This window comes from Ambystoma mexicanum, chromosome 10, assembly GCF_040938575.1.
Source record: "Ambystoma mexicanum isolate Mex_15411 chromosome 10, UKY_AmexF1_1, whole genome shotgun sequence".
NCBI lineage: Eukaryota > Metazoa > Chordata > Amphibia > Caudata > Ambystomatidae > Ambystoma > Ambystoma mexicanum.
This window is the reverse complement of record NC_090932.1, coordinates 864746974-864772340: the sequence shown is the minus strand read 5'-3', so window position 1 is coordinate 864772340 and position 25367 is coordinate 864746974. Positions and strand designations below refer to the sequence as shown.

At 51.0% G+C, this 25367-nt stretch overlaps 1 protein-coding gene across 1 annotated transcript in view; it reads left to right on the top strand.

Annotated features, from left to right (window-relative positions):
- The window catches only part of LOC138492940 (uncharacterized), a 334933-nt gene that overhangs the window by 253332 nt on the left and 56234 nt on the right, over positions 1-25367 (top strand). Inside the window, exon 11 of the mRNA XM_069620230.1 lies at positions 1130-1756. Coding sequence (XP_069476331.1) covers positions 1130-1756 — 627 coding nt within the window. The remainder of the gene's footprint in view (positions 1-1129; positions 1757-25367) is intronic.

Here is a 25367-nt window from a genome sequence, read left to right as displayed (position 1 = left end):
CCTCCACAGGTGCAGGGGCAAGAGCCGGCAAACAATAACACAATATACGGGAGGCCCATGCCGGGGTTTGCGCCAGCCAGAGTGGCGATTAACGCGCTGGCGTGGCACATCCCGCTGGCATACAAAGAGCAGGTATGGAGGAAGGAGTTCATGGATATTCTGGAGTTGTTGGGGATGGTTCCCTCGTGACAGGGTTTCAGTGAGCCAACTGAAATGGAAAGGGAGAAGGAGAGGGAGAAGCCAAAAATTGAGCTCAATATTCATACCTGGTTGAGGGCATTCCGGGTGTATGCCACCATCATGTTAGAAAAATTCCCACAAGATGGCGTGGCTTTGATAGCGTACGAACAGTATATTCATGAGCAGTATTTGAAGCTTGGGGGAGATGCATGGATCAATTATGATAGGGGTTTTAGACTCAAAATGCAGGTTTGGCCAGCAATGACCTGGGATGAAGTGGATGTGGGAGGATACATAGACACAAAAATGGTCCCATCCAGGCCAGTGGATGAGACTGTTCCAAGCGAGAGAGCAACACAGGGCAAGGGCAGGGGTCCTACTCAAAGGGGAGGGGGTCCTTTCGAGGGAACTCTTCCTGGAATAACCGTTCCAACTACCAGGGGGAGTTACCTGAATGTTGGTTGTTTGCTGAAGGGAAGTGCACATATGGAAATTCATGCATGTTCAAGCACACAAAGGGCCCGAGCGCAGGGAGGCACAGCTCCTCCAGCCGAGAGATTAAGGCAAAGGGCAGCACAAAAAACAAGGAAAAAAGCAAGCATGATTAAAACGCAACTACCCACGCCAATACGTTTACAGGCTATGATTCCGTTTCTGAATACATATTGTGACAAGGGTGATGCAAAGTTGTTGTGGGAAGGTTTCAGGTGGGGTTTTAAGATTCCTTTCAACGGGCGAATAGGACCAAGGGAGGCTTGTAATTTGAAGTCTGCTTTGTCAATGCCTGAGGTCTTGGCACTGAAAGTGGGAAAAGAAGTGCAGTTGGGGAGGGTGGCAGGTCCATTCACCACACCTCCACTAGAAAACTTGGTAGTGTCCCCTTTGGGCCTGGTGCCAAAAAAGGAAGTGGGGCAGTACAGAATGATACAGCACCTGTCTTTTCCGGAAGGGGAGTCAGTTAATGATGGCATTTCAGAAGACCAATGCAGGGTTCATTACGCGTCATTTGAAGATGCGGTGGAATTGGTAAAAGCGTTAGGTGAGGGGGCCCTCATGGGGAAGGCCGACATTGAGTCGGCGTTCCGCTTGCTGTCGATTCACAAGGACAGCCACCATCTGCTGGGGTTCAAGGTGTTGCAGGAATACTTCTATGACAAATGTTTACCGATGGGGTGTGCAATTTCATGTGCTTATTTTGAGAGGTTCAGCCGATTCCTTGAATTTTCAGTAAGGCAAAGAGCCAAGGTCGGGGGGATACTCCATTACCTCGATGATTTCCTGTTTATTGGGAGAAAAGGAACACAGGATTGCAAGGAGCTCATGGGGGTATTTCAAGGGTTGATGGAGGAGTTTGGGGTTCCACTGGCAAAAGAGAAAACTGTGGGTCCAGTCACGACACTGGTATTTTTGGGGATTGAAATTGACTCGGTGGCAGGAGAATGCAGGCTGCCAGGAGAGAAAGTAAGGAAGTTGAAGGAGGTAATTGCAGGGATGTTGGGCAAGGAAAAAGCCACGTTGAAGGAACTGCAGTCCCTAGCAGGCAACCTGAATTTTGCAGGCAAAGTGATCCCGGCAGGTAAAGTGTTAGTTAGAAGCATATAGCTGAAAACAGTGGGCTTGATGCATGCGGGCCAGCATGTGCGCCTAGGAAAGGAGGTTAAAGAGGATCTTAAAATGTGGAATACTTTTTTGGACTGCTTTAACGGGGTGTTGATGTGGAAAGAAAACCTGGGGAATGGAAATGGCCGGAAGCTGGTCACCAACTTGTCAGGGGCTCTAGGGTTTGGTGACATCTTGGGTAAGAGATGGTGCGGGCAGGCATGGCCGGCACAATGGCAGGCAGAGGGGATCACCAGGGACATTACAGTACTAGAGTTGTTCCCGATAGTGGTGGCATTCAAGCTCTGGCCAGAACAAATGCAAGACAAAAAGGTGATTGTTTGGTCTGACAACCTAGCGGTAGTTCAGATTATCAACCAGGGAACAAGTAGGAACGACAGGGCGCTGGGGCTACTCAGGGAGCTAACAAAGTGCTTGCTGCAGCTGAATGCAGAGGTCCGGGCACGACATATACCGGGGGGTTAAGAATGTTGCCGCTGATTATCTTTCTCGTTTACAGTGGGGAAAGTTCAGGGAAAATCACCCAGAGGCGAGCACAAGGATGACACCCTTCCAGACACAATGGTGGGGATTGGTTGGGGAGATCTGAGCACACTGATCGACACAGCACTCGCACCAGGCACAATGCGAAGATATAGAGGGTGCTGGGATCGATTCATAGCCTTTCAAAACAACTTCCTGCCCGAGAGCGAGAAGGGAAAGCCAGTGTGAGCCTTTGTGGGATGGTGTTGGCAACAAAGAAGGTCCAGATCTTGGGTGGTCTATCACCTGGCAGCGGTTGCGCATTTCTATAAATTGGGGGGCAGGCCTGATCCCACCAAAGAGCATTACATTGTCATGGCAATGAGGGGTTAGGCCAAACAGGTGACAAGTAAACCCGACGAGAGACGGCCCATAGATGTGGGCAAACTGCACGAAATGATCAGGAGCTTAACGGTGGTGTGTAGGGATGATTATGAAAAAGCATTGTTCACAGCAGCCTTCTCACTGGCATTTTTTGGGGCTTTAAGGGTAAGCGAGTTGGTGCCAGCCAACAAGAAGGGTAAAGGTTTAAGTTTCCTTAGGAGCTGTGACATAGGGGTACAAGGAGAGTGGTTATACATATTTCTGAGGAGATCCAAGACCTATCAGACAGGGAAAGGCAGAAGCATTAAGTTAGGAGGTACCCAGGACAGCCCGGTTTGTCCAGTAGGATGCGTAAACAGGTATTTGAGTTGGAGGATTCACACGGGGGAGGAGGATCCTTTTCTGGTACATAACGATGGGACAGCGTTAAGCCTTTTCCAATTTAGAAAGGTGATGGACATGGCACTGGTGGAGGCAGGGTTCTCGAAGGGGGTCTACGGGTGCATTCCTTCAGGATAGGGGCAGCCACATCAGCGGCAGGGATGGGCCTGGGAGCAGAGGCAATCAAACAGATTGGGGGCAGGAGGTCTGGTTGTTTTAAGCGATACGTCAGGCCTGAAAAAATGTAAGATTAACGGTTCCTCCCTCCTATCTCCTCGCAGTAGCATCAATGAAGGGAAGGCGACGGTCCGCCTGGGTGGTGGGCCATTCGTTTGTATCAAGGGCCAGGGCAAGCTGGACAGCCAAGCAGGAGGAGTTGACCACCAGGGAATACCGGGTGCAATGGCATGGAGTGCCGGGTATGAAATGGGCACAGCTGCGGGGGCACGTGCGCAGACTCCTGAGGGAACATCGGAGGCCCGATGTTTTGGTGGTGCACCTCGGTGGCAATGACTTGACTGGTCTGGGGAGGGGGATCTTGCTCAGGGAAATGATGTCTTCATTACAGGAGTTATCGCCGGAAATGGGGGAGACCGAAATCATCTCGAGGCACGAATGGAGGGGCGCTGGGAGTCAGGCGGCCGTGGAGAATTCAAGGAGGAAGTTGAATTGGGCTATGGCCAAGTTTTGCAGAGAAAGGGGCTTTCAGCATATCAGACATGGTTTGATCAACCTCAAAAACACGGAGTACTACTTGAAGGACGGAGTTCATTTGTCGGAGCAGGGAATGGATTTGTTTTTCTGGAACATCTGCACAAAATTGCTGGAATTATAAGCAAGGAAAGGAGGGAGCCACGGTGGGCGGTAACCCACCTTTGGCCTGGCGGGTTGTGGCAACCTATGATAAGACAAAGACTCCGAATGAGCCATTGCTAAACCGGAAGGGGCTTCGCCCATTCTAGACAGCGCCTCCTGGGAGCCTAAACGGCGGGGGTGTCTGGCGGTAGCAATTGGAGCTCAACTTCCCCCCAACAAACGGCGCTCCCCCAGTCCACAAAGACCTGCAGGGGCAGGCGGTTCTCAGACTCGAAGGCCTTGGGGGAGTTGTGCCTGCAATGGACATGGAGGTAAAGAGGGAAGCAGGACGAGGGGCAGTCGCCACACTTTTGGAGCTATTTTCAATACCTGTTTGCAGTGGTTGTGTAAATGTAAAAATAGATCTGCTGCCTTGTTATGCCAAACTAAAGGAAATGTCTCATGCAGCACCTTACTGGAGGGGAAAAAGAAAGGGGCTTGCAAAATGAGAAATGTTTGATACAAATGGCATAGCTAATGGACAAATGCCCAGGTTATGAAGGTGAAGACGGGGAGCGAAGAGAATGGAGGAGGCACCCCGTTAACCGAGGCAGGGGCCTTCCTCCTTCCGCTCTCTCGTCCCTCCCCCCAGAGGGGCAGGGGAGAGGGCGCCAAGGCGAACAAAGGAAAGGGCGCCAAAAGCCCACAGAAGCCCGCGAAGGGCAACAAAAGAAGAGGGAGGGGTTTGGGCTACATAAGTGGCGGGCGCCCGGCACAGGAGCACTTGCAGCTCTTACAGCAGCCGGGCGCCCTCCAAAATCGGAGGATTTTGTTTTCCCACCCTCCCACCCTACAGTTATGGCAGAACCTGGACGTCGTTGTCGCAGGATGACCAGGCGGTTTGTGGCAACCTATGATAAGACAAAGACTCCGAATGAGCCATTGCTAAACCGGAAGGGGCTTCGCCCATTCTAGACAGCGCCTCCTGGGAGCCTAAACGGCGGGGGTGTCTGGCGGTAGCAATTGGGGCTCAACTTCCCCCCAACAAACGGCGCTCCCCCAGTCCGCAAAGACCTGCAGGGGCAGGCGGTTCTCAGACTCGAAGGCCTTGGGGGAGTTGTGCCTGCAATGGACATGGAGGTAAAGGGGGAAGCAGGACGAGGAGCAGTCGCCACACTTTTGGAGCTATTTTCAATACCTGTTTGCAGTGGTTGTGTATATGTAAAAATAAATCTGCGGCCTTGTTATGCCAAACTAAAGGAAATGTCTCATGCAGCACCTTAATGGAGGGGAAAGGAAAGGGGCTTGCAAAATGAGAAATGTTTGATACAAATGGCATAGCTAATGGACAAATGCCCAGGTTATCGCGGGACTGCCTCCATCATGGCTGACAATAGAAACCAAGCCAGCCACGAAATTCCCCGAATGTAAAGGATAACTTGAAAGATTTTCACTTTTGACACAACTTATTGCCAGAGAATTAGTATGTTTTGTGGGAGACCCATTGTTCGAACGCCCCAGCACGGCAATGTATCAATGAATGCTACCATTATAACATTCCATCCTTGCCCACCAAAACAAACCAAGAAAGGCGCCATTTCCTTGAACGGCAACTTGATCACCCAGAATGCAACTGCAAACTTCTCCAGCAGGCCTGCAGGGCGGGTGCAGCTGAACCAAATTGGAGAAAAGTGACCATATCCCACGTTCCCACAGATTCCGCTTGTTAGTACCCCCTCTCACGCCTCCATTAACCTTGTTTTGTAGGACAGCAATAACATACTAACAAACACTCTCCTGATTGCACAAGGCGCTTACACTGGATACTTCAAAGTGCTTAAAGTGACATTTCAGTGTCCACACCGTTACACACACTTCACCATGCTACTTCTATAGGTCTGAAAATGTATGCCAAACGCTGGAATACACCAGGTGCGCCCTCGGGCGCATGTACCAGGTCGCGCACGGTCACTGTTCCAGAGGGAGGACGTGCCTGCTGGCAATTCAGGGCAGGCAGCAAGCCAGGCGAGATGGAGTCATGTGGGAGCTCTAGGTCAAGATAGGGGTACCTGGTAAGGTAAGGGACTTGATGTAGCGCTAGATGTAGGCACTAGGTGAGTTGAGAAGTCCGCTCTGGATGCAGGTACCGGCACCTAGGCCCTGAACAGTGCACATATGCGGCTGGGATAAGTATCAGGTGGGCATCGCGGGGCTATGCAGGGGAACCCAGAGTGTGTGGACATGAGGCTGAGGGTTGGCCTGCAGTGTAATAGACTGGCGGCGAGGGCAGGACAACGCTCAGGCAAACATACCTTTCTAAAGAGGTGCATAGATAAATAGTTCATGTTAGTGAAGTAGATGAGGCATTAGTAAGCCATTATAGCAAATACAGTGGTACTTTGCTGTTATATATTCTTGAGTTGCAGCAGAGCCAGATAACATTTCAATAAGCCCAGTTTCCATATTATTTTTTTGGGGCCACATAAAATTAGCGTATTTCCTGATAGAGAAGCATTTGGCTGCTCAGCAAGCAGTCCCTTAAAATAGGCTGGGTTACATTTTGACACGCGTACCCTGACCCCTTTTACAATTGTGTTGTAACTGACAACACAGCCTTTGAATTCACTGTGTGTGTGTTTTTCTTTCTGACTGCAACCAGTGGCTGACTTGAGTAGCAGTTTGAGTTGGGAGAACGCGAGGCCTTAGACGCACTTCAATTGCCCCACCTGACCTAAAATGAACCTCTTCCCCCGGGGGTGTACGGAAATTCAATTAAAACCTCCATCTGTGTGGCTGCAGTGTTGTGTGGCACCAGACTGGCCTCCACGTGAGTCGGGAGCACCCGACACAGACCATTCGTGCTGCGTGCAGCAGACAAAGGAGTGGGGATCACCCCACTCACTCCAGAGCACCGAAGCAACCCACGTGGCTGGGGGCACCCAGCACACAGCAGCCCCGGCTCTGGGGGTACCCAGGCCGGGGTTGCAGCATTCGGCGATGATCACATGGCTAGGCAAAAGGGAGGGTGGTGTTGCCCAGCAGGGGCGCCAACCTCGTGGATGGCCACGTCCCTGGGCTCCTCCACGCGGTGCTGCACCAGCAGAGTGCACTCAAAGGAACGACACCGGAGTCAGTTTCGTATTGACTGGCGAGCCGGAAGTGGCTCGTCGCTTTTATTAACATGGTCACATGGTTACCCTATGTGACCATGACGCCACCACTCGAAGGTACCATGTCCCCCAGAAGGGGTGACATGCAACACTCCTCGTTTTCATAACAACAAACAAAAAAAAAAACACAACACAACTACACACTAATACTAATACCACCACTCTACTAATTTTCACACCCTTTATTAACCTGGGTGAGTGGTTCCACTGTCACAAAAGGACACCAATGAGAGCTACTGGCACCATATGAAGCATTCCATATGTACGGATGTGCACCACATTACATTGCCCACTGACTGGGCCATTTTAAGCAAGTCCATGTCTGCAGGCTCCCAGTATTCGTGGGGATGTCGATGATGATGTCCATCTTCCGCACTCGTGGAGTTGCAGGAAGCCAGTTTGTATCATTGCTAATGTTAATTTCGGACAATCACACCACCATCAAGAAGACCGGCAAAGCCGCACCTGGAGAGGCCCAGGGGCCACATCGGCCAAGTCCACTGTCTGGGGGGACATCTGTGATGGAGCACTGGTAACACTGCGGCCGGCCACTCGTTGCACTCCTTTTCCTCAAGGGGGCGGGTGACAGGAAGACATCAGTGGTAAGGTGCCTGGGCCGCAAACCCCAGGAGGGCACCCAAAACACCAGTGAGAACTGCAACCCATCCCTTTCCCTTTTCCTTGCACTGGGGGCTGCGGGCACAATGACACTGATGCAGCGGTATTGCGGCAGTATGACAATCGCTCCATTCACTTCCCCTCCTTTTTCAGGGCTGGTGGCAGAGCTGGCACGGGTGATAAGGTATCGGGGTCCGTTATGCGAATGACGGACTGATGGGCTTGTGGGTCCTCCTCTTGTATTCCCACCCCGATGGGCCATGTGGGCTAGTGGGCCACGCCATTAGCATGGCCCTCTCCCTTGTTCCTTGTTGCAGTGGGGCCACTGGGCAATATGGCTTCCTTTTGCCTGCACCCACGTACTCTTAGGCGCCTTACCCCAGTACCTTGGGCCGCTGCGGGATTCAGTGAACCTATCCTTCCTCTTTGATGATATGGGCTGGGTACCTTCCGGACTACTGTGCGGCAGGGTACCCGTGCCTCCTTTCTTTGTTGCTTGGGGGGACGGGCTGCATCCCACAATTGTCCAGCTTTTTTTTCTTCTTTTTTTTCACTGCCGCGGCATGCCCGCGTTCTTGGTGGGCTGCCGCGGGCATCTATTCCATTTTGCTTTTTATTTTTATTTTTATTTTTTGGCTCCTGTCCGGAGCACCTTTCTGTCGTCGCGGGCCCAGGTGGTGATGGGCCCGCCTCATGTTGGGGGGTGGGGGCTCCGCCTCCATGCATCTGCGGCCAATGCGCCCGGCAGCCTTCCTCTCAAGGGGAGGGCAGCTCATCTCCTTGCGGCACATGCCACATGCATAGCCACTCCGGTGGGGGACGGGCAGCTCTACTTCGTTGCGGCTGTGGCCGACGGGCATCTTGTTGCAGCTCAGGCCGCTAGCATGCTCCCCTTTGTTGCGGCCGACGCCGCCTTTTCATTTTAGTGCGGTTGAGGCCGCTTCCGAGCTTCCTCTGCTGCTGATGCTGCGTGTGCCCAGCTGCTCCATGTTGCACAGCTTGCGGGTGGGGGCGGGCAGCTCACCCTCCTCCCCATGCGGGGGATGCCACTTTCCTAAACGTCGCGGCCGACGCCGCTCGGTAGTCCCCTTCCTCAAGGGGGTCACTCACCACCCTCCCGACGGGGGGGGGCACCAGCTCCTCGATGTGGCGGCTGACGCCGCAGGGCAATCTCACTCCACACGGGAGGGAGGGACCAGCAGCTCCTCCTCCTGCGGCTGCAGCTGCGCCATCTCTTCTTCCCCCACGACGGTGTGGTGGGGAGGCGCAGACCCACCCCTCCTTCACGCGGCAGAAAGCAGCCCAGGATATTCTTGCGGCAGGAGCTGCGGTCCTCCTCACAGGGGTGGGGGCTCGGCACCGCCTACCTCAGCGTTGCAGCCGAGGCCGCCTCCATGGTGGGGGAGGGCAGCAGCAGCTCCCGCGGCCGATGCAGCCTCTCTCAACGTGCGGCCTCCTCCACATGGGGGGAGGGGGCGGACAGCATCCTTCTTGGTGGAAGCGGGCTGTAGCTCCTCCTCAAGTGACGAAAGCCGCTTCCATCGACATGCGGTGAGGGAGGGGGGCAGCTTCACTCGGCTTAGCCTTCCACGGCAAATGCTGCCTCTATTTTGCTGCGGCCGACACCGCACTAGACACACTGGAGTCATGGGGAGCCCATCATCCTCGTCGCCATTGTTGTGGGGCCAGCCCCGGAGCACCGGACTGGCCTCCACGTGTGTCAGGAACACCCGACATAGACCATTCGTGCTGTACTCACACAGTGGACAAAGGAGTGTGGATCACCCCACTCACTCCAGAGCACCAGAGCAACCCACGTGGCTGGGGCATTCAGCACACGGCAGCCCCGGCTCTGGGGGCACCCAGGCCGGGGTTGCAGCATTCAGCCACGATCACATGGCTAGGCAACAGGGAGGGCGGCATTGCCCAGCAGGGGCACCGACCTCATGGAGGGCCCCGTCCCTGGGCCTCCTCCACGCGGTGCTGCACCAGCACGGTGCACTCAAAGGAACGACACCAGTGTCCGTTTCATATCGACTGGGGAACCGGAAGTGGCTTGTCGCTTTTATTAACATGGTCACATGGTTACCCCATGTGACCATGATGCCAACACTCGAAGGTACCATGTCCCCCAGAAGGGGTGACATGCAACATGCAGCAGAGGAAGAATTACTGAGGGGAGGTCCATGAAAAGGGAGCCAATAAATATTCTTCTCCCTCGCTCTCATTCTTCAGTCACTCCGATGAGGCCCACCTCTCCTTGTTCCTGAACAGACTTCCCGCCAATTAGACTGTGAGCCCGCAGAGTAGGCCCTTGTCTTCCCCATTCAAATGCGCTATGCGCGTGCGGTAGCTGCCCTCCGTATCTTTTTGACATCACAGAGAATGAGAGGGAATGCCGTTTCGGAATCAGATCTGCCCGGTCCAATTAGGTGCACTGATACAATGGGCCTGATTCATGGAAGCATTTTATAATGGCACAATCCCATAGGAAAACGCTCTGTGAATCAGGCGTAATGGATATTATTCGTTGTGTGAAACGCCCCTCCTGAAATTCCTGTATTCCTGAAACACCACTGCTGGACCCATTGTGGCAAATAGGTTGGTTGCAATTTCGGCAGTTTATCTGAACAGCTGTGTAGTTGGATCCTGGGAATGTTAAAGCGCAGACCAGCAATTACTGGGCTCTGCCCCCGTACTCCCAACACACACTCATGGCAGCACACAACCCCACCCCCCCTTCTAGTCACAAGTCACCATCTAACACCCACATCAAACCATGATCGCATAACCATCTATTCCTCTGCCCAGCAATTGAGGGGCCACGTATCCAATTTCAATCACGCTGAATGAGAGTTTTTACATTGTCTGCATGCCCTGCAACCCTTATAGATCGCACTCTAATCCGTCTCAACTGTTAGCTGGTAGATCCCCGCACACCCCCCATGCCCAGCCAGTTGTGGCCTTTAGGAGGTGTGTCTAAACTTCCTTGACCTTGTCGAATCACTATGAAAGCGTGATCTAATTTAGCATTACATTCACAGTACATGCCTTGGTAAGGTTTAGTAAAAGCATAAATCATACATTATGTATAACGCGTCTTGACTAGTCAAGGCTTAAGATTTTTTTTATTGTACTTTTTAAAGAAAACAGGTGGATTTAGACAACACCAGCCGTCGTGTAGCGGTCAGCAGTACATTTGTATCCAACTGGCCTGTCGCATATTCCACCCGCCCAAACGCGTAGCATATACAATTGTGCGGACCCCCTCACCCCCCCTCAGCATTAGATGAGAGAAACTCTGTTCAATAGACCATACCTGAACTGTAAACACTGACGGATAAGGCTACCGACCCTGCTGCATGACGCAAACACGCGCTAACATCCCCACACATTACAATATGGCCCAATACATTGTGGCATGGCGGCCGTCCATGGTCATTCATTGACAGAATACTTTAGAAAGCCACCAAGCCCCCCACACGCACACGCTCCAATATGCACTGCCCAAATTAAACACACCGTTAAACTTTGCAATTAATCCCCCCCTGGCAGCGCGGCTTGCCACCCTTCGAACATCAAACAATACACTACTGCATCGGACCCATGGCCTGTTTGTCTAACAACGCAAGCACTACTATTCCCGTGTTCCTTACCATATTCACCAACCCTTTCCATATGTTTTACAGGGCAGAAGCCGCCGAACAAAAGGGCACACTTTTGGGGGATCAAGTAACACACCCACCTCACTGACCCTTTCCTCCTTTGTTATTAAAACCCAGGGGCATTGTAGAAAGACAAATCTTCCTACTGCAACAAGTGGTGCAGCAGTCACGAGTAGACCTGGTTCTGCAAGCATATATGCGCGCCTCTATACATATCGCTTCGAGGACTGAGAATGCTGGTATGCTTAGTCGTACTATTAACCCTGCATATACGTAGGCCAATCCGATACTGCCGGAAAGACTGCCCTATACCGCCACTCACTTTCCCCAATCGAAAGGAAATTATTGTAAATCCCGACCTCACCTTAGTGAGGATGTAGATGTGCGTGATTAAAAGCGGATAGCTATGAACATAATGTGCAATCGCACTTCAAGAGGTACTTCCCATGCTTCGCTCTCTCCTGCAACTGCCCATTGCGCTCACCCCACCGGCATCCCAGATGTTTCCCCACGCGCAGAAACCGCCATGCCCCATGCACCCACCGTCGTCATTTTTCCAAAACCCTCATTCCCTGCCCAACCAAACTCGCGGTATGGGCCGATGCTACAAAACATATTCCAGTACAAGCGTACTTACTTAATCGCTCCATCGGGCTGTCTCCCCCCGTGGCCCAGCTACCGCTATTTTGGGCCCAACACATAGCAATAGCTCATTCCCTTTCTCCCCCCCAGAAACGTGTACAATGAGTCTTGCTTTGTTTTTTGGCATCAAAAGGCCGCAGATTTATTTCCACAGTATCATAAAACCATACTGCACACATTAGTGGAAAACACTCAGAAGATGCGGCGACTGCTCCGTGTCCAAATAACCTGCTTCCCCCTTTCCTTCCCCAAGAGTCCAAAATAGGCCCAACTCTCCCAACCTTTGCGTCCGAGCCTCTCCTGCCCCTGCAGGCGCCCCTGGGCGGGGAGAGTGCCGTGGCCTTGGGGGAAGCTGAGCCCTTGTTGTTCCCCCCAGACGCCCCTGCCGCTTAGGCTCCCAAGGGGCGCTGGTCTGAGAAGAGCGAAGACCCTTCCGGCTTTCTCCTGGCTCATCCGGAGTCTGTCTCTTCTGTTTGTTCGGCCAAACACCGCCACGCCACGGGTGGGTTACCGCCCACCGTGGCTCCCCCTTTGCTCGTTCCCTTACATTCACAGGATTTTTTGTGCATAGCTTCCTGTAAACAGCTCCATTCCAATGGTGATCCATGCACCAATCAGGCCGTGCCTGATCTGCCCAAAGCCTCTGCCCCTTGCGGAACTTCGCCATTGCACAGTTCAGCTTCTGCTTAGACCTCTTCACTGCTGCGTGATTAATCGCGCCTCACCATTCCGGTCTCAGGAATACTTCGACCGTACAATTTCGGTTTCGCCCAGTTGACCTGGCAGCTCCTGCAATAAAAATGAGATCATCATTTCCGCATTAGAGCCCCAATTCCCGGGCTTGTGAGGTCGTTACCTCCCTAGTGTTTGACCCAACTGTCTGGTTTTGGTGATTCTCCAGCAACTTGCGCACCTGCCCACGCAGTTGCGGCCCTTTCATTCCCGGCATCCCGTGCCGCACAATCCTGAATTCGCTGGCCGTCGGCTCCTCTTGCTCTGCTGTCCCGCTTGCCCCCGCCCTAGACACCAAAGAGTGACCTAACACCTATACCGATCTCCTTCTCCTCCAGGCTGGTGCTAATGGGATGACAAAGCAGCAAGTCAATTTACAGTTTTTACGTTCTGCTGTACCTCTTAGAACACCCGGGCCTTTATCTCCCAATATGCCTGATTTCCACAACCCCTGGCCCTATGGCTGCAGCCCCCAGCCCCTTATCCTCGCTCTTCCTGCCCTTGCAGAAGTTACCATGTTGGGGGAGTGCCGTTCCTGCCGGGTGAAGTTGTGCTGCATACTTTTGTTGCCATTTCAGAACCAGCTTGCCTTTTACCTCACTCTACTCTCTTGCTGATTGCCTGTCCTTGTAGTAATTCACCAATCTCGATCATGACCGGCAGGAGCCAGGCCCTTCTACCTTTACCTCGGCTTCCTTTCCCTCTTCCGTCCTTCCAGCAAGACCAAGCTCCACCGGACACCTGTTCAAACCTTTGCAGGGGTTACCCTGTTGAGAGAGCACCGTTCCTGCTAGGTGAAGTTGCGCTGCATACTTTTTGTACCATTTCAAACCTACTCTCTTGCCGATAGCCTGCCCTTGCAGTAATTCACCAACCTCTAACATGCCAGGCGGGGCCCGGCCATTCTCATTTTACCTCGGCCTCTTTTCCTTCTTCTGTCCTTCCAGTAAGACCAAGCTCCCCCGTTACCTGTTCAATGACCCCTGATGGACGGAGCATGGGCTGGTCTGGCTGGTCTGTTCTTGAAGTCCCGCTTCCCAAAGGCAGCCCTTTACCCCAGCGTCCTGTTCCTATTCCTCCTTGTAACCAGTAACGCCTGCCGGATGGCCCCCGTCTTACCTTCCAAAATCATGCTGTCCCTGTGTCCAGCGTCATACTAAAGGAACCTTGCTTTTTGGCGTTATGCTGTTCAGACTTAAGCGGTCCCTGCGTCCCTTCAATAGCAATTGGCTTTGGTTCCATACTGGCTCACTCTGGCCACTGAGAGCGACCTCCCTTTCATAAGTTCTGCGTGTTACCCGTGTCGTACAAATCTGTACCTGTAATGAGAATATGCCTACCATACCGGATGTACACCTCCCCTAGATCATACTACATGAGGCTTATAACCAGAAACAACATCCTTAACCTCTGTTTGGTTCTTCGTTAATACCTACAGCGTGTGAGATGACCGGCCAAGCTTGCCCCACCAAGACGTAAACTCCCTTCCTCCGGGGAATCCAAAAGCCGCCTCACCCTCAAACGATAAACCCCCAAAAGTCCGATACCTTCCCTGGTCATTATTGCGACTTTTACCAATACTATTACCCAATCGAAATTGGTACTCATTTAACGACCGTGGAAGGATGAAAGGTTAAATGGGTCTAGCCGGGATTTGAACCTGGGACCTGCAAATCAAACAGTTCACAGCATCGAGCGCTTACCCCGCCGAGCCATCTTTCAACCCTTATGTCACTTCACCCTTGTATGTATGCCATCATACCACTCTGTCTGAGTGTTGTCGCCACCAACCTCGTCTACCTGCCCTGCGTGGCGTGCCGGCCCGTGAGGTGTGCCTCGCGCGTCCCACACTGTGAGCGCTGCTTACTTTGCACCACTGAGGCTGCTACAACAATTGTAGCGACTGGCCTCCCCTTCTCCCGTGTGGTGCTCCATAGTGCGCCTATTATCGACGCCTCGGCCCTGCCCCGGAATCCCCACAGCCAGCTTTGAACTCACTCATTAGTACCCAGAGCAACTTGTTAAAATGGTGCCATGTTTTCACTCCTTAGTTGACCTCCCAAGCCATCTCTACCTTGAATCACCCTTGCCCAAAACGGCAACTGGCCGCCCCCTTTGCATAACCGTCTACCTGCACCTTGGCCTCTCCAATCACAGGAGCACACTGCCCTTTGTAAACATACTCTTGCGAGTAATTAATTGAAATTTGTTCGTTTTTACTATACTACACGCTTATGTTTTTTAAGGCGGATGTTGTGGCTGCTGCTTGTGTGGTCTTGCTTCCAAGGCCCTCCTGTTGTCCCTGCGTTATACCGTCATACAAGGAGGCCCCCACCTCGGAAAAACGCAGCTGCTGCATTTGTAAATATGTTGCAGCTACCAAAGGAGTCCAGTAGACACATTTACCCAGGTGTAAAACTGTGCTATGACCCGCCGATCGGAGCCCCTTGGTCTTGTTTTACCGTGCAATTCGTGCCATACCCAGCCGCCAATGGCTGGCAAAACTCGGAATGTTACCTAAAAGAGTGCTACTTGATGCGCGCGCCGTACCGTATACCACGGCCACATAGCCCTATTTCTTATGAGCATGTCGATAATACCTCATAACATACTATCTTAGACATGTCCCGTGCCCGAACCCGGTCCCTGTCCTTCCTTCCGCAAAACTTTATATAGCATGGGGGAGAAATAATCCTTCAGCGTATATGTTGATCGCCCGCCATACCCCATGCATTGGAGCCACAACCTGCACGCAAGCCGCTCCGCGGATGCCGCTCCCAGCCTAAATATCAATCTTACACCCCCTTTTTGGGCCATCCATGCCGTCTCCTTTCCTCCTCACATACTGCATAACATTCTGTTGCTGTGTGCGTCAATCCCTTCATCAGCAAGCTCTGAGCCATGCCCTTAAAACTGCACCACTCTGTACTACTCGCGTGTATGCGCGTTATAACCCCCTCCTTAGACTTCAAGTAAAACACACTTTGGCCCGTGCCTCGCGGGTACTCCTTCATTTGGGATCCCACCTCTGTACCCCTCTGTAAAAGACGCTTTCCCCAAGGTGTACCAGTGTCCCTCGCACTCGCTCTTAACTCAGCCCAAATCTGTAAACCTTTATACCTTAACATTATAAATCCCCCTTACAAGTTGAGAGAAACCGGGTTTCGAGGTAAGCCAACCATTCCCTTCATGTTCACCGTGACCATTCGGTTTTCGACTGATGCATCGCAACCCAGCACGATACCTCGCCATCCCTCGTACCAAGCCCCAAAACAAACTGCTTAATGTACCCCAACTTGCTCCGAATAGTCTCCCCAGGGATTTGTCTGCAGCTGTCATTCCAGCAACGCTGCCTCGTGGGCGATATTAAAACCACTTTATTCGCGGCTTCCGCTCCCTATTTGTTTCCCTGGCCTCTTAAGGTTGGGGATGTGTGCCACCGTGTGTTAAGCCAACCTGCAAGTCAAGCTCAATCCCGGCCGGTCCTACCTTGTAACGCCATTGCCAACTCCTGCCCCTATAGCCATTACATCTCTCCCGCATACAATGTACACACGGGGCAACCAACCGAAATGTTCAAGATTGCTCACCCCTATTCTCTACACAGCCCTGTTAGCTGCTGTGGCGAAATAAGCCTGACAAAACAGGCCGCGCTGCATAGCGCCCTGCATTGTGCCCCTTCACACATAGTATCCCTTTGTCAAATAGCCTGCCGCCTGGCCTTAACTGCCCGCAACCACATAGCAGTAGCAATAACATGCAGCGTTCACAACCCAGTTCATAACATCCTGCTAGCAGCAGACCAAAGAACATTGTATTGTCAAATAACATCTCGGCCCCATATAAAATAATTTTTTCCTTTTGTAATTTCTACCCCTTGACGACTCGAACCTGAGCGCTGCCCATATCAAGCCACTATAATGTTGCGCCACGCTATCTCGCCGATGTAGTCAAAACCAGCAAACCCGACGTCCGGCTGCCTCCGTATGAGATCATTACCATTGCCCTTAAGGGCATGCCGTCGAACCTAAGCCGTATAATATATTGCATTGCCGCAAACAAATGTATTATCTTCCAATAGTTCCCTTGAACCTCGAACCTCATGGACTGTAGTCGGAAGTTCAACCATTGCCCAATGCTTCATATCGAAAACAAAGTGTTGCGTGGCGCGTTACCACACTTGTAATAAATTAATTCTCCCTTACACTAACGCTCCTTCACATCAAAAACAACGGCGAACATTCAAGTTTTGTAAACCAGCCCTTTGCCGGTCTGAGAACAAACCCAGCCTCTGCCTGAAAGTCGCCCTTGCTTTCCAACCTCTTTTGTCCTGCGGGTAAATTGGACAGGAAACACAAAGCCCCAGTATCCGAACAATGTTCACAACCTTGGAAATCTCAGCGCGGCTTTAAATAACAATGTTAACGTGCAAAGCCTGCACCCAATAATTTGTACGCCCATGGCCATCTTCGGGCGGCTTAATAAACACGAGGCCCCTTCCCCTCTCAGCCCCCGTAAACATTCCACGAACCCTGCAGATATTCTTCCCACCACATCCATCTGCCACGGCCTCACGCTGCTAGCACGTTAAGAATGGCCATAAAACTTATAAACCCTTTTACAACATCCCTCCAGCAAACGCTCTGTTCCCGCCTGCGCCCCGCTCACCTTTCCATACTACCATATTCAGGTTCCATGCCCTTGTTGCTGCAACGGGACATCCTCCCTCACTGGAACCGGCAGTCCTGCAGCTTCATCCTCCCTCACTGGAACCGGCAGTCCTGCAGCTTCTCCTGGAACGGGAGACCGCATACCGACCAAGATACTGGAAAAACGAAATCCTCTTCTCCGTGTAGGCGAGCGGGCGTCCTTCTGCTGTGGCTGGATGCTGACTGCAGTAAGGAGCCTGCCCGCTATAAAGGGGGTAGCCCCTCCCCTTTCTTTTGTTTGCCCTTCGCGGGCTTTCCTCAGGTTTCGCCGCGCTTTTCTTTTTTCGCGGGCTTTCCCCCTCTTCTGGCGCGCTTTTGGCCGGCGCCTCCCCCTCTTCCCAGACGGGGGAGTACAGGAGGAGGACACCGCCCGGGTTATCGGGGTGCCTCCTCCATTTTGCTCTGCTCCATTCGTCGACACTGTCATTCCATGGCTCTTAGTAAAAGTGCAGTACCATTTTAAACAATGCCCCTTACACAACGGATGCAATCCTGGCCTGCACAATTGCAGGTTGTACATTTTCTCGGCAGCCGCAAACCATGCGGTGCGGCGACCACCATATAGAGAAACGAACAACCGTGTTCGAAATGTTATCCCCTTAACAACCATGGTGGCCCGGCGGCTCTGCGACCCCGCATCCAACAAAACAACGTTATCCTAGTATGAACAATCCCGGCAGCGCGACCGCCCAGGGCACAACATGGCATACTGTGCATTGCACCGGGCGCACCAGAGACACAATCGTCGACCAATGCACCTCATAACCAACCCATACGACTGCACATCCCAAAATAACCACGTTGCATTTCATTTAACAAACCCAGGCGGCGCTGCGACCTCTCAGGGCACACGAAAAACAGTTGCACAGACAACACGGAGTGCCCCCTCATGGCCGGTCACTTCTACTCCACTTTGCCATAATGACCTCCTTCCTGGCTATGACACCTCTCCTTTCCTTCCTCTACTTCGGGCGGGGGCTGCTTTCTACTAGGATAGGAATGGCAGCAGGACCAAGAGGGCGCCCCAGAGAGGTCAAAGGCAGGCCCGTTTCTTGGCCCAGGCGAAGCAGGCAGCTACCCGGGGCGCAATTGCCCCGGGGGGCGCAATTGCCCCGGTCCCTGGAGCGGATGAAATCCCCCAGTTTGTGGTGCAGCGCGATTGCCGTGGGCAGAGTTCAGCAGCACACTAGCGCCGTAGCAGGTTGTCGGGGGGGAAATTCTGCCGGGGTCGGCCGGGCCGTCCGCAGACCTCCGGGCAGGGAGGCCCCAACTCCTCCCGTATATCCCAAAAGAGATAGAGTATGAGACACACGCAAGAAGCAAGGTGACTCTGCTGTTTATTAGACAAAAAACGGCAGGGATGGGTCAAGGAGCGTACGCGTCCGTCCTGACACACACACAATCGTAGGGCTCGCAGGCCCTTTTTACCTTAGTATGACGCGCTTCTTGCGTCACCTTGGAAAGTTAGCAAAAAACCTATCGCCACTCTTAATTGGTTGCTCGAGTGGTAGGGTTAGTATAGCATACGTATAGAGAACAATATTAGTGGACAAGGGTTAGTCAGGTGATATATCTGGGTTGTCCCTACAATTAGATACATGAGAATTGTTACATGAAGACCCCTGATGATTGGTTAATGTTAATGGCGTCAGTGATAGGAGCCCCATGTTCTGATTGGTGCGCCTGCGAGCTTCCCAGCCTGGGACCATCGCTGTTCCCAGCTCTCGGTGTACCTGTCATTTGCAACAATGTTTCACTATGAGTACGTGCAGACAATGTGAGGACTTATTCATAAGCTGAAAGGCCGACTACTCCCACTGTCGCAGATGTCCATTGAGCCTTTTAATTGTATCTGCCTATGTCTTGTAACGAGGGATCCAGACGCCTTCTTTCTCCTGGGCTTGGCATCCTGTCAGGTTCGGCTTGGTCACGTGAGGTGGGACCGTGTTTGAGGCATAATTCTGCACAATTAATATTGTTTTTCCACTGTGTGCCTGGTTTAATTTGCAGGTGTGGCTTTAACGTTGGGTGCGGCGTGCGAGGTTGCAACATCGTGCTCTTGATGGTCTGCTTTCGGAATGTGGGTTTGCAACATTGCGACCTTGGCTGTTTGCTTTCGCCGGGCTCATTCTGCAGGATCAGCAACCTGACTCTTGTTCTTTTAACGTCCATGGAAGCTCTTGCTTGCGGCCTACTTAGGCCGGGTGTATAGGTGGAACCGTTTGGTGCACAGGCGCTTTAGGTTACAGTACCATATTGTCTTATGACCAGTATCGTGTCTTCATTATATTTCTCATTGTGGCACCTAGGGTTAGGAGAAGCGTAAGCAAGCTCTTTAGATGAGTTCATGATGCGTCTTGCGTTTCTGCATTTTGAGAGCCTATGTGGAAAATAAGAAAGGTGCACGTCAGTGAGTATGTTTGTCGCCTACGTCATAGCACTGAGTATATTCTTCGTGTAGATTGGTGCGGGAGTGTCCAGTGTGTATATTTGTACAGGTGTGCTGACCGTTGGCTAGGTCGTCATGGCATCTCTAACGACGTGTAGGTTTTAGTCTAGTTGATCCGCGCCTCAGGTGTCGGCATGGCCAGGGCGGGCTGCTGGGCAGGCAGATGGACACATCCGTATGTTCCTGTACCAGGGTATTTGGTCGTCTGGTAGATGGGCAAACTCTTCTCGTGGCGGGTGCCTGGGCCGTGACCCTTTAGGCCAAGCGCGAGAGGTGAAGGACGGGAGCCTGGTCTTCCATTCTCCCACTTCAGTCCCCCCTCTGGTCGACTTGTCGACCACAAACATATCCTTTTCATTATCTCCTCTTACTCTCCATATCTTAGTTATTCCTCCTAAATGTCCATAGTGGTTCACATGATCTTCAAATGACCAATACATATATTCACAGGTTCCTCCAGGAGTACAGTATACCCATTTCCCTATGTAGCTCCTGGGGTTTCTTGGGTTCTCGATCTTCACCGATGGTGGGTCCAGATGGTTGGTGATGATCTGGTTGCGCAACTTCTCTCTCTCTTGTATGATTATGCCTGTGTGTTGGCCGTCATCTGCTGGCATCAAGGGGTGCATACCGACCATTTCAAGCAACTCGTCAGTGGTGCGTGCCTTCCGGGCCTTCCAAAATCTTATTATGATGAGTGTAGCTCCAGCCAAAATAGTACAACCAACTATAATTTTCAGTCCATCTGACAGCCAAGATGGCATCCATGACCATAATAGTGAAAACCAGCTCTCATCCTTTGTCACGCCTTTACTTTCATCCATCATTTTGGAGTGCATCTGGGCCAATTGTGAAACTGCTTCTGTCAGTGTACCATTGTCAGCATCGTTGGCAGGAATGAACGTGCAGCATGATTGTCCTATCTTTGCGCAAACTCCTCCTTCCATGGCTGTGAGGAGGTCCAATACATATCTGTTCTGGAGTGCTACCATCCTTATAGCTCGCAGCTCCTCTTTTATTGCGTTGAATCCATTTACTGTAGAATTGATGGTCATCATTAGTTCCCATCTAGTTATCTGGAGCCATTTTGCGTTTGCGTAAGCCTGCAGTCCCGGATGGATTATTGAGGAGAAGAACATTGCTGCTCTGCTGAATAGTCTGTGTTCTGGCGGAATTGAAGTGAGTGCCGTTTCCGACCTTCCCCATAGGTAATTTCCTGTCAGAGGTTCTCCTTGTCTTTTCCTTCTATTTAGGACAGTATCATTGCCGTTGGTCCTGTTCCCTTGCTCCTCCTGAGGTGGTGCAGATCTCTTCTTTCTCTTGTCTCCTTCATCCATTTTGGGAAAGTTCGCCACATTCACATGCTTCTGGGGTACCACTAGTGATGGTACATTGACGTGCACCATTGTGCACACACCATTCCACAGGGGAGGCAGTGTATGGTATGCCTTTTCTCCACAGGCCCAATAATGGTCCATTATTACTGCTGTTCCTGCTCCCCCCTCAGGTAACTCCATCACGCTTGCACAGTTGGTGTTGTATCCTACGTCCACCTCTCCTTTATGTTGGTAGCATACCTTAGGCGCAGTCAGCGGCAGTATTGTTATTGGGTCTTCATCCGTCTCTATCCACGTGAGCATGGGTACATACTTGATCCAGGTCGTCCAACATCTGTGATTGTGTGCCTCGATAGTTGAGATAGTTTCTTTTGTTACCATGTTGCTGCCAATCACTCCTATCTCCCAATTGTTGTCCAGGTACACCTTCCCTGTTATCGTCACCAGTGGCCTCTCCCAACATCCTGGTTTACCAGGAACTTCAGTGGCGTACCAATCACATGGTAAATACTGCAGTGTTACTTTCTTTGTTTCCCCTTTTGCAGGACCACTTGTTATGTATTTAAATGCTTCAGCATGTAGACTGCTCTTGTGGTAACTCAAATAGGTCTTGAGGAAGTTGTTTTCATATGGGTATGAGTCTCGTGTTTTCCACACCATATGCACCACTGTCCCTTGGAATCTTCCTTTCGTTTGGAACAGTGCCAAGTATATTATGCATCGTGCTGTCTTTTCATCTATTTCTGTGGCAACAAATGTTCGAGAAGCGCTCATGGCGTATGGTATTAATGAGCAAACGTAGCAGCTGTCCTCTGTTGTCTGCTTACCAATGCGGGTCATGTGTTGGTACCATATGTTGTTTGAGACGTGTGCTGAATCTTGTATATAATTATCAATACCTTTATTATCTGAGTATGTGCTGCGTTGAACTCTATTTTGCTTGTGTGCAATTTTACTAGTATCACCTGACGTAACACCTGTTGCAGCTGGGGATGGGGGTGTATTAGGTTTGGGTACAGCAATAATATTGAAAGCATAGCTGTACTGCCATACAGAGGCAGCCAAGAACCCGGTGATCATCAAAATCCCTATTATTTTTATTACATATGCTAATTTCACCGGCATTTTGCGCTTACCTTGCTGCGGTCCGGCAGCGTATTCTTGCGATGTTAAAGTTGCCCGCCTGAAAATTCTCAATGTGCTGGTTATTAAATGTTAGTTGTTGTTTTTTAAGCTCTCCCTATCAAATAGTCATTCAGTGCCCAGGCGAAGAGCTGTTCCCACGCTACTCTAAGCGATCTATCTCTTAGGACAGGCAAGTATGGGTGGAGGTGGGGCATTGAATATTCTATGGCCAAGAGGAATGCTGTGTAGTAGACACGTACCCTTCTCCTTTTCAGGTACGTTGGCCTTTTTATTTCATATACAAATTGGTGTGACAATTCTTCTGGGTAGTTATCGTCTGAGGGTACCATCTACTCCTGGGCAGTGAATTTGTTAGTTATCTATTTTCTTAGCAGTACAATAATACGCAGTTCCTGCATGTGCGAGAGAAAAGAAAAGAGAGCATTCACGTGTTTACATGTGTACGTGTGCAAGGCAATGTCCTTCAGTTCAGTTATTACTGTAGTGGGGGTAGGGGTCAATGGGCAGGGGGTTTGGGCTCAACTGGCGGAAGTATTTTTACTCTTTGAGCGTGTGACCATGGGGTGGACAGTATGGGGATCACCCCTTTCTCCTTCAGTTATTGTCTCTGGGGAATCTGGGGAGTGACAGGGTATGGGAACACTTGGGTCGTTGGCTGTGGTAGAACTCTCTTCCTCCGTTGGTGATGTTGTTGTTGTTCTCCCAATGGACCTGTCGGTGGTGCTGGGGCGGGTCTGGAGTTTGTAGATCTTTACATCGTGTAGGTGGTTCCAGGCACGCTTGTCCTGTAGCTTTACTGCTCTCGTTGATACCTCCTCTACCAGATGGGGGCCAGTAAATCGTGGACTATTCCATTTTCTGTTGAAATTGCGAAGTAGTACGTGGTCACCTTTAGTAATTTTACACAGTCTTTCCTTTTCCAATTCTTTATCCGCGTCTTCTTGTTGATTGCTGTTAGACCCGCTCCGTGTGCGCTCGAGCTGTTGAGACACAAACACTACACTAGTAATCAAAGAAGACACATATTGGTACATTTCATCACCAAGAACACTCGCTGTGCTTTCGTGGTCGGTAAATGCTCTTGATGTTGGCTTTAGGGGAAGGCGCATTTGACGTCCGGTAACCACCTTGTGTGGGGTGAGGTGGTGGTCGGACCCTGGTCTATTCCTTAGCTCAAATAGGGCTAATGGGAGGCAATATAACCAACTCTTCTTTGTTGTTTGCTGTATCTTTGCAATTGCCTCCTTTAATAGGCCATTCAGGCGTTCACATACACCGTTGGCCTGTGGGTGGTATGCACATGCAAATTTATGCTTTATGTTCAGCAAGGATGTGATGTGCTGGAACATTTTGTTTGCGGAATGTGGGCCATTGTCTGACCTTAACACCTCGCACACTCCCCACCTGGGGAAGACCTCCCTCACTAGGAATTTAGCTGCTCTAAATGCATCTGGGTGTGAACAGGGCCCTGCTTCAATCCACCTAGAGAATGGGCATACTACTACAATCATATACCTATTTCCTTGACATATGTTGATCATATCAACATAGTCAATATGGAGATGCCGAAAAGGTCCCTCTGGCCGGGGTATAGTACCTCTTATCACCTTTAGGGTATGGCCGGCCGTAAACTGTTGACATGTGAGACAATTGCTGATAAAATTTGACACATGAGAATTTAACTCGGGGCAGAACCAATCTTCTCTAATTCGTGCTGCAATTACTTCCTTGCCTGTGTGGGCTGGATGATGTAGTTGGCTCAGGGCGGTGTTCAAAAGTGCCAATGGTATTACAACTTTCCCAGTGCCACCCTGGCGCCATAGTGCGTCGGTTGGTGACATTGTGCATCCTCTTTTTACCCATATTTCTTTTTCGGCCATTGGTGCAGCCGCTTGTAGCTCCATAATCTGCGTGGCTGGGAGATGGGTGTACCCTTCTCTTATCAACATCTCCTTAGCCATTCCCCTCCCTCTCCCTCTCTGTGACTCTGGGGGGTTCCATATCTCACCAAAGTATGCAGCATACTTCGCATGTGCGTCTGCTGCTGCATTCCCCTTCGAGATGTGGTCTTCACCATTGGTGTGTGCGGTGCATTTTACTAGGGCTAATTCTTGGGGGTCATTTATTACTTCAATTAGTTCAGCCAATAAGAGGGCATGTTGCACTGGAGTGCCATCAGCTCTCCTAAACCCTCTTCTTCTCCATTTCGACAGCCCTGAGTGGACAGTGGATGTAACATATGCGCTGTCGGAGTATATGGTCACTCGTTTGTCAAAGCTTTCCTTCAACGCCAAGATCAGTGCAACTAATTCCGCTGCTTGAGCGGAGTAATGCTGTGGTAATTGTACACATTTCATTGCTACACACACCGGTACCTCCATCATTTTTACCACTGCTGCCCCAGTTCTCCTTATCCCATCCCTTTGATCGATAGTTGATGACCCATCAATAAACAAGAGCTCACCTCCCTCTAGTGCGTTTTCTTCAACCTTTCTAGTACATGAGTACATTTCAGTTATTTGTGTACAGTCATGAGCATAATCTCCCTCCTCAATTACTTCTGCTAGGAACCTTGCAGGGTTGACCGTGCTACATCTAACAATTGATAGTTCAGCTCTGGATAAAATGATCTCATAACCTGATGCCCTCTGCGTGGTTAGGGTGGACTTAGGTTTATTCAATATTGCAAATAGTGCATGTTCCACAAACAGTGTAGTTGGGCACCCCATGGTGATTGCTGATGCTTTTTCCACTGCAAAAGCAGCTGCAGCGAGACCTTGTTCGCAAGGGAAGTGACCTAACATCACAGGATCTAAGTGGCCGCTGTAAAATGCTACTGGTTTGTAGCCCATGCTTGTTTTTTGAGCCAACACTGCTTTCATTACTGCTGAGTCGCAATGTGAAAATATAAAAAATTGTCGCTCATAGTCTGGGGGTGCCAGTACTGGAGCAGTTGATATCGCATCTTTCAATTCATCAAAAGCCTCTTTCATTTCCATCGTCCACCCCAGCTTTTTCTCCCCTTTATTAGCTTCCCTTAACGCCTCAAGCAGGGGCCCTATGTATGAACTGTAATC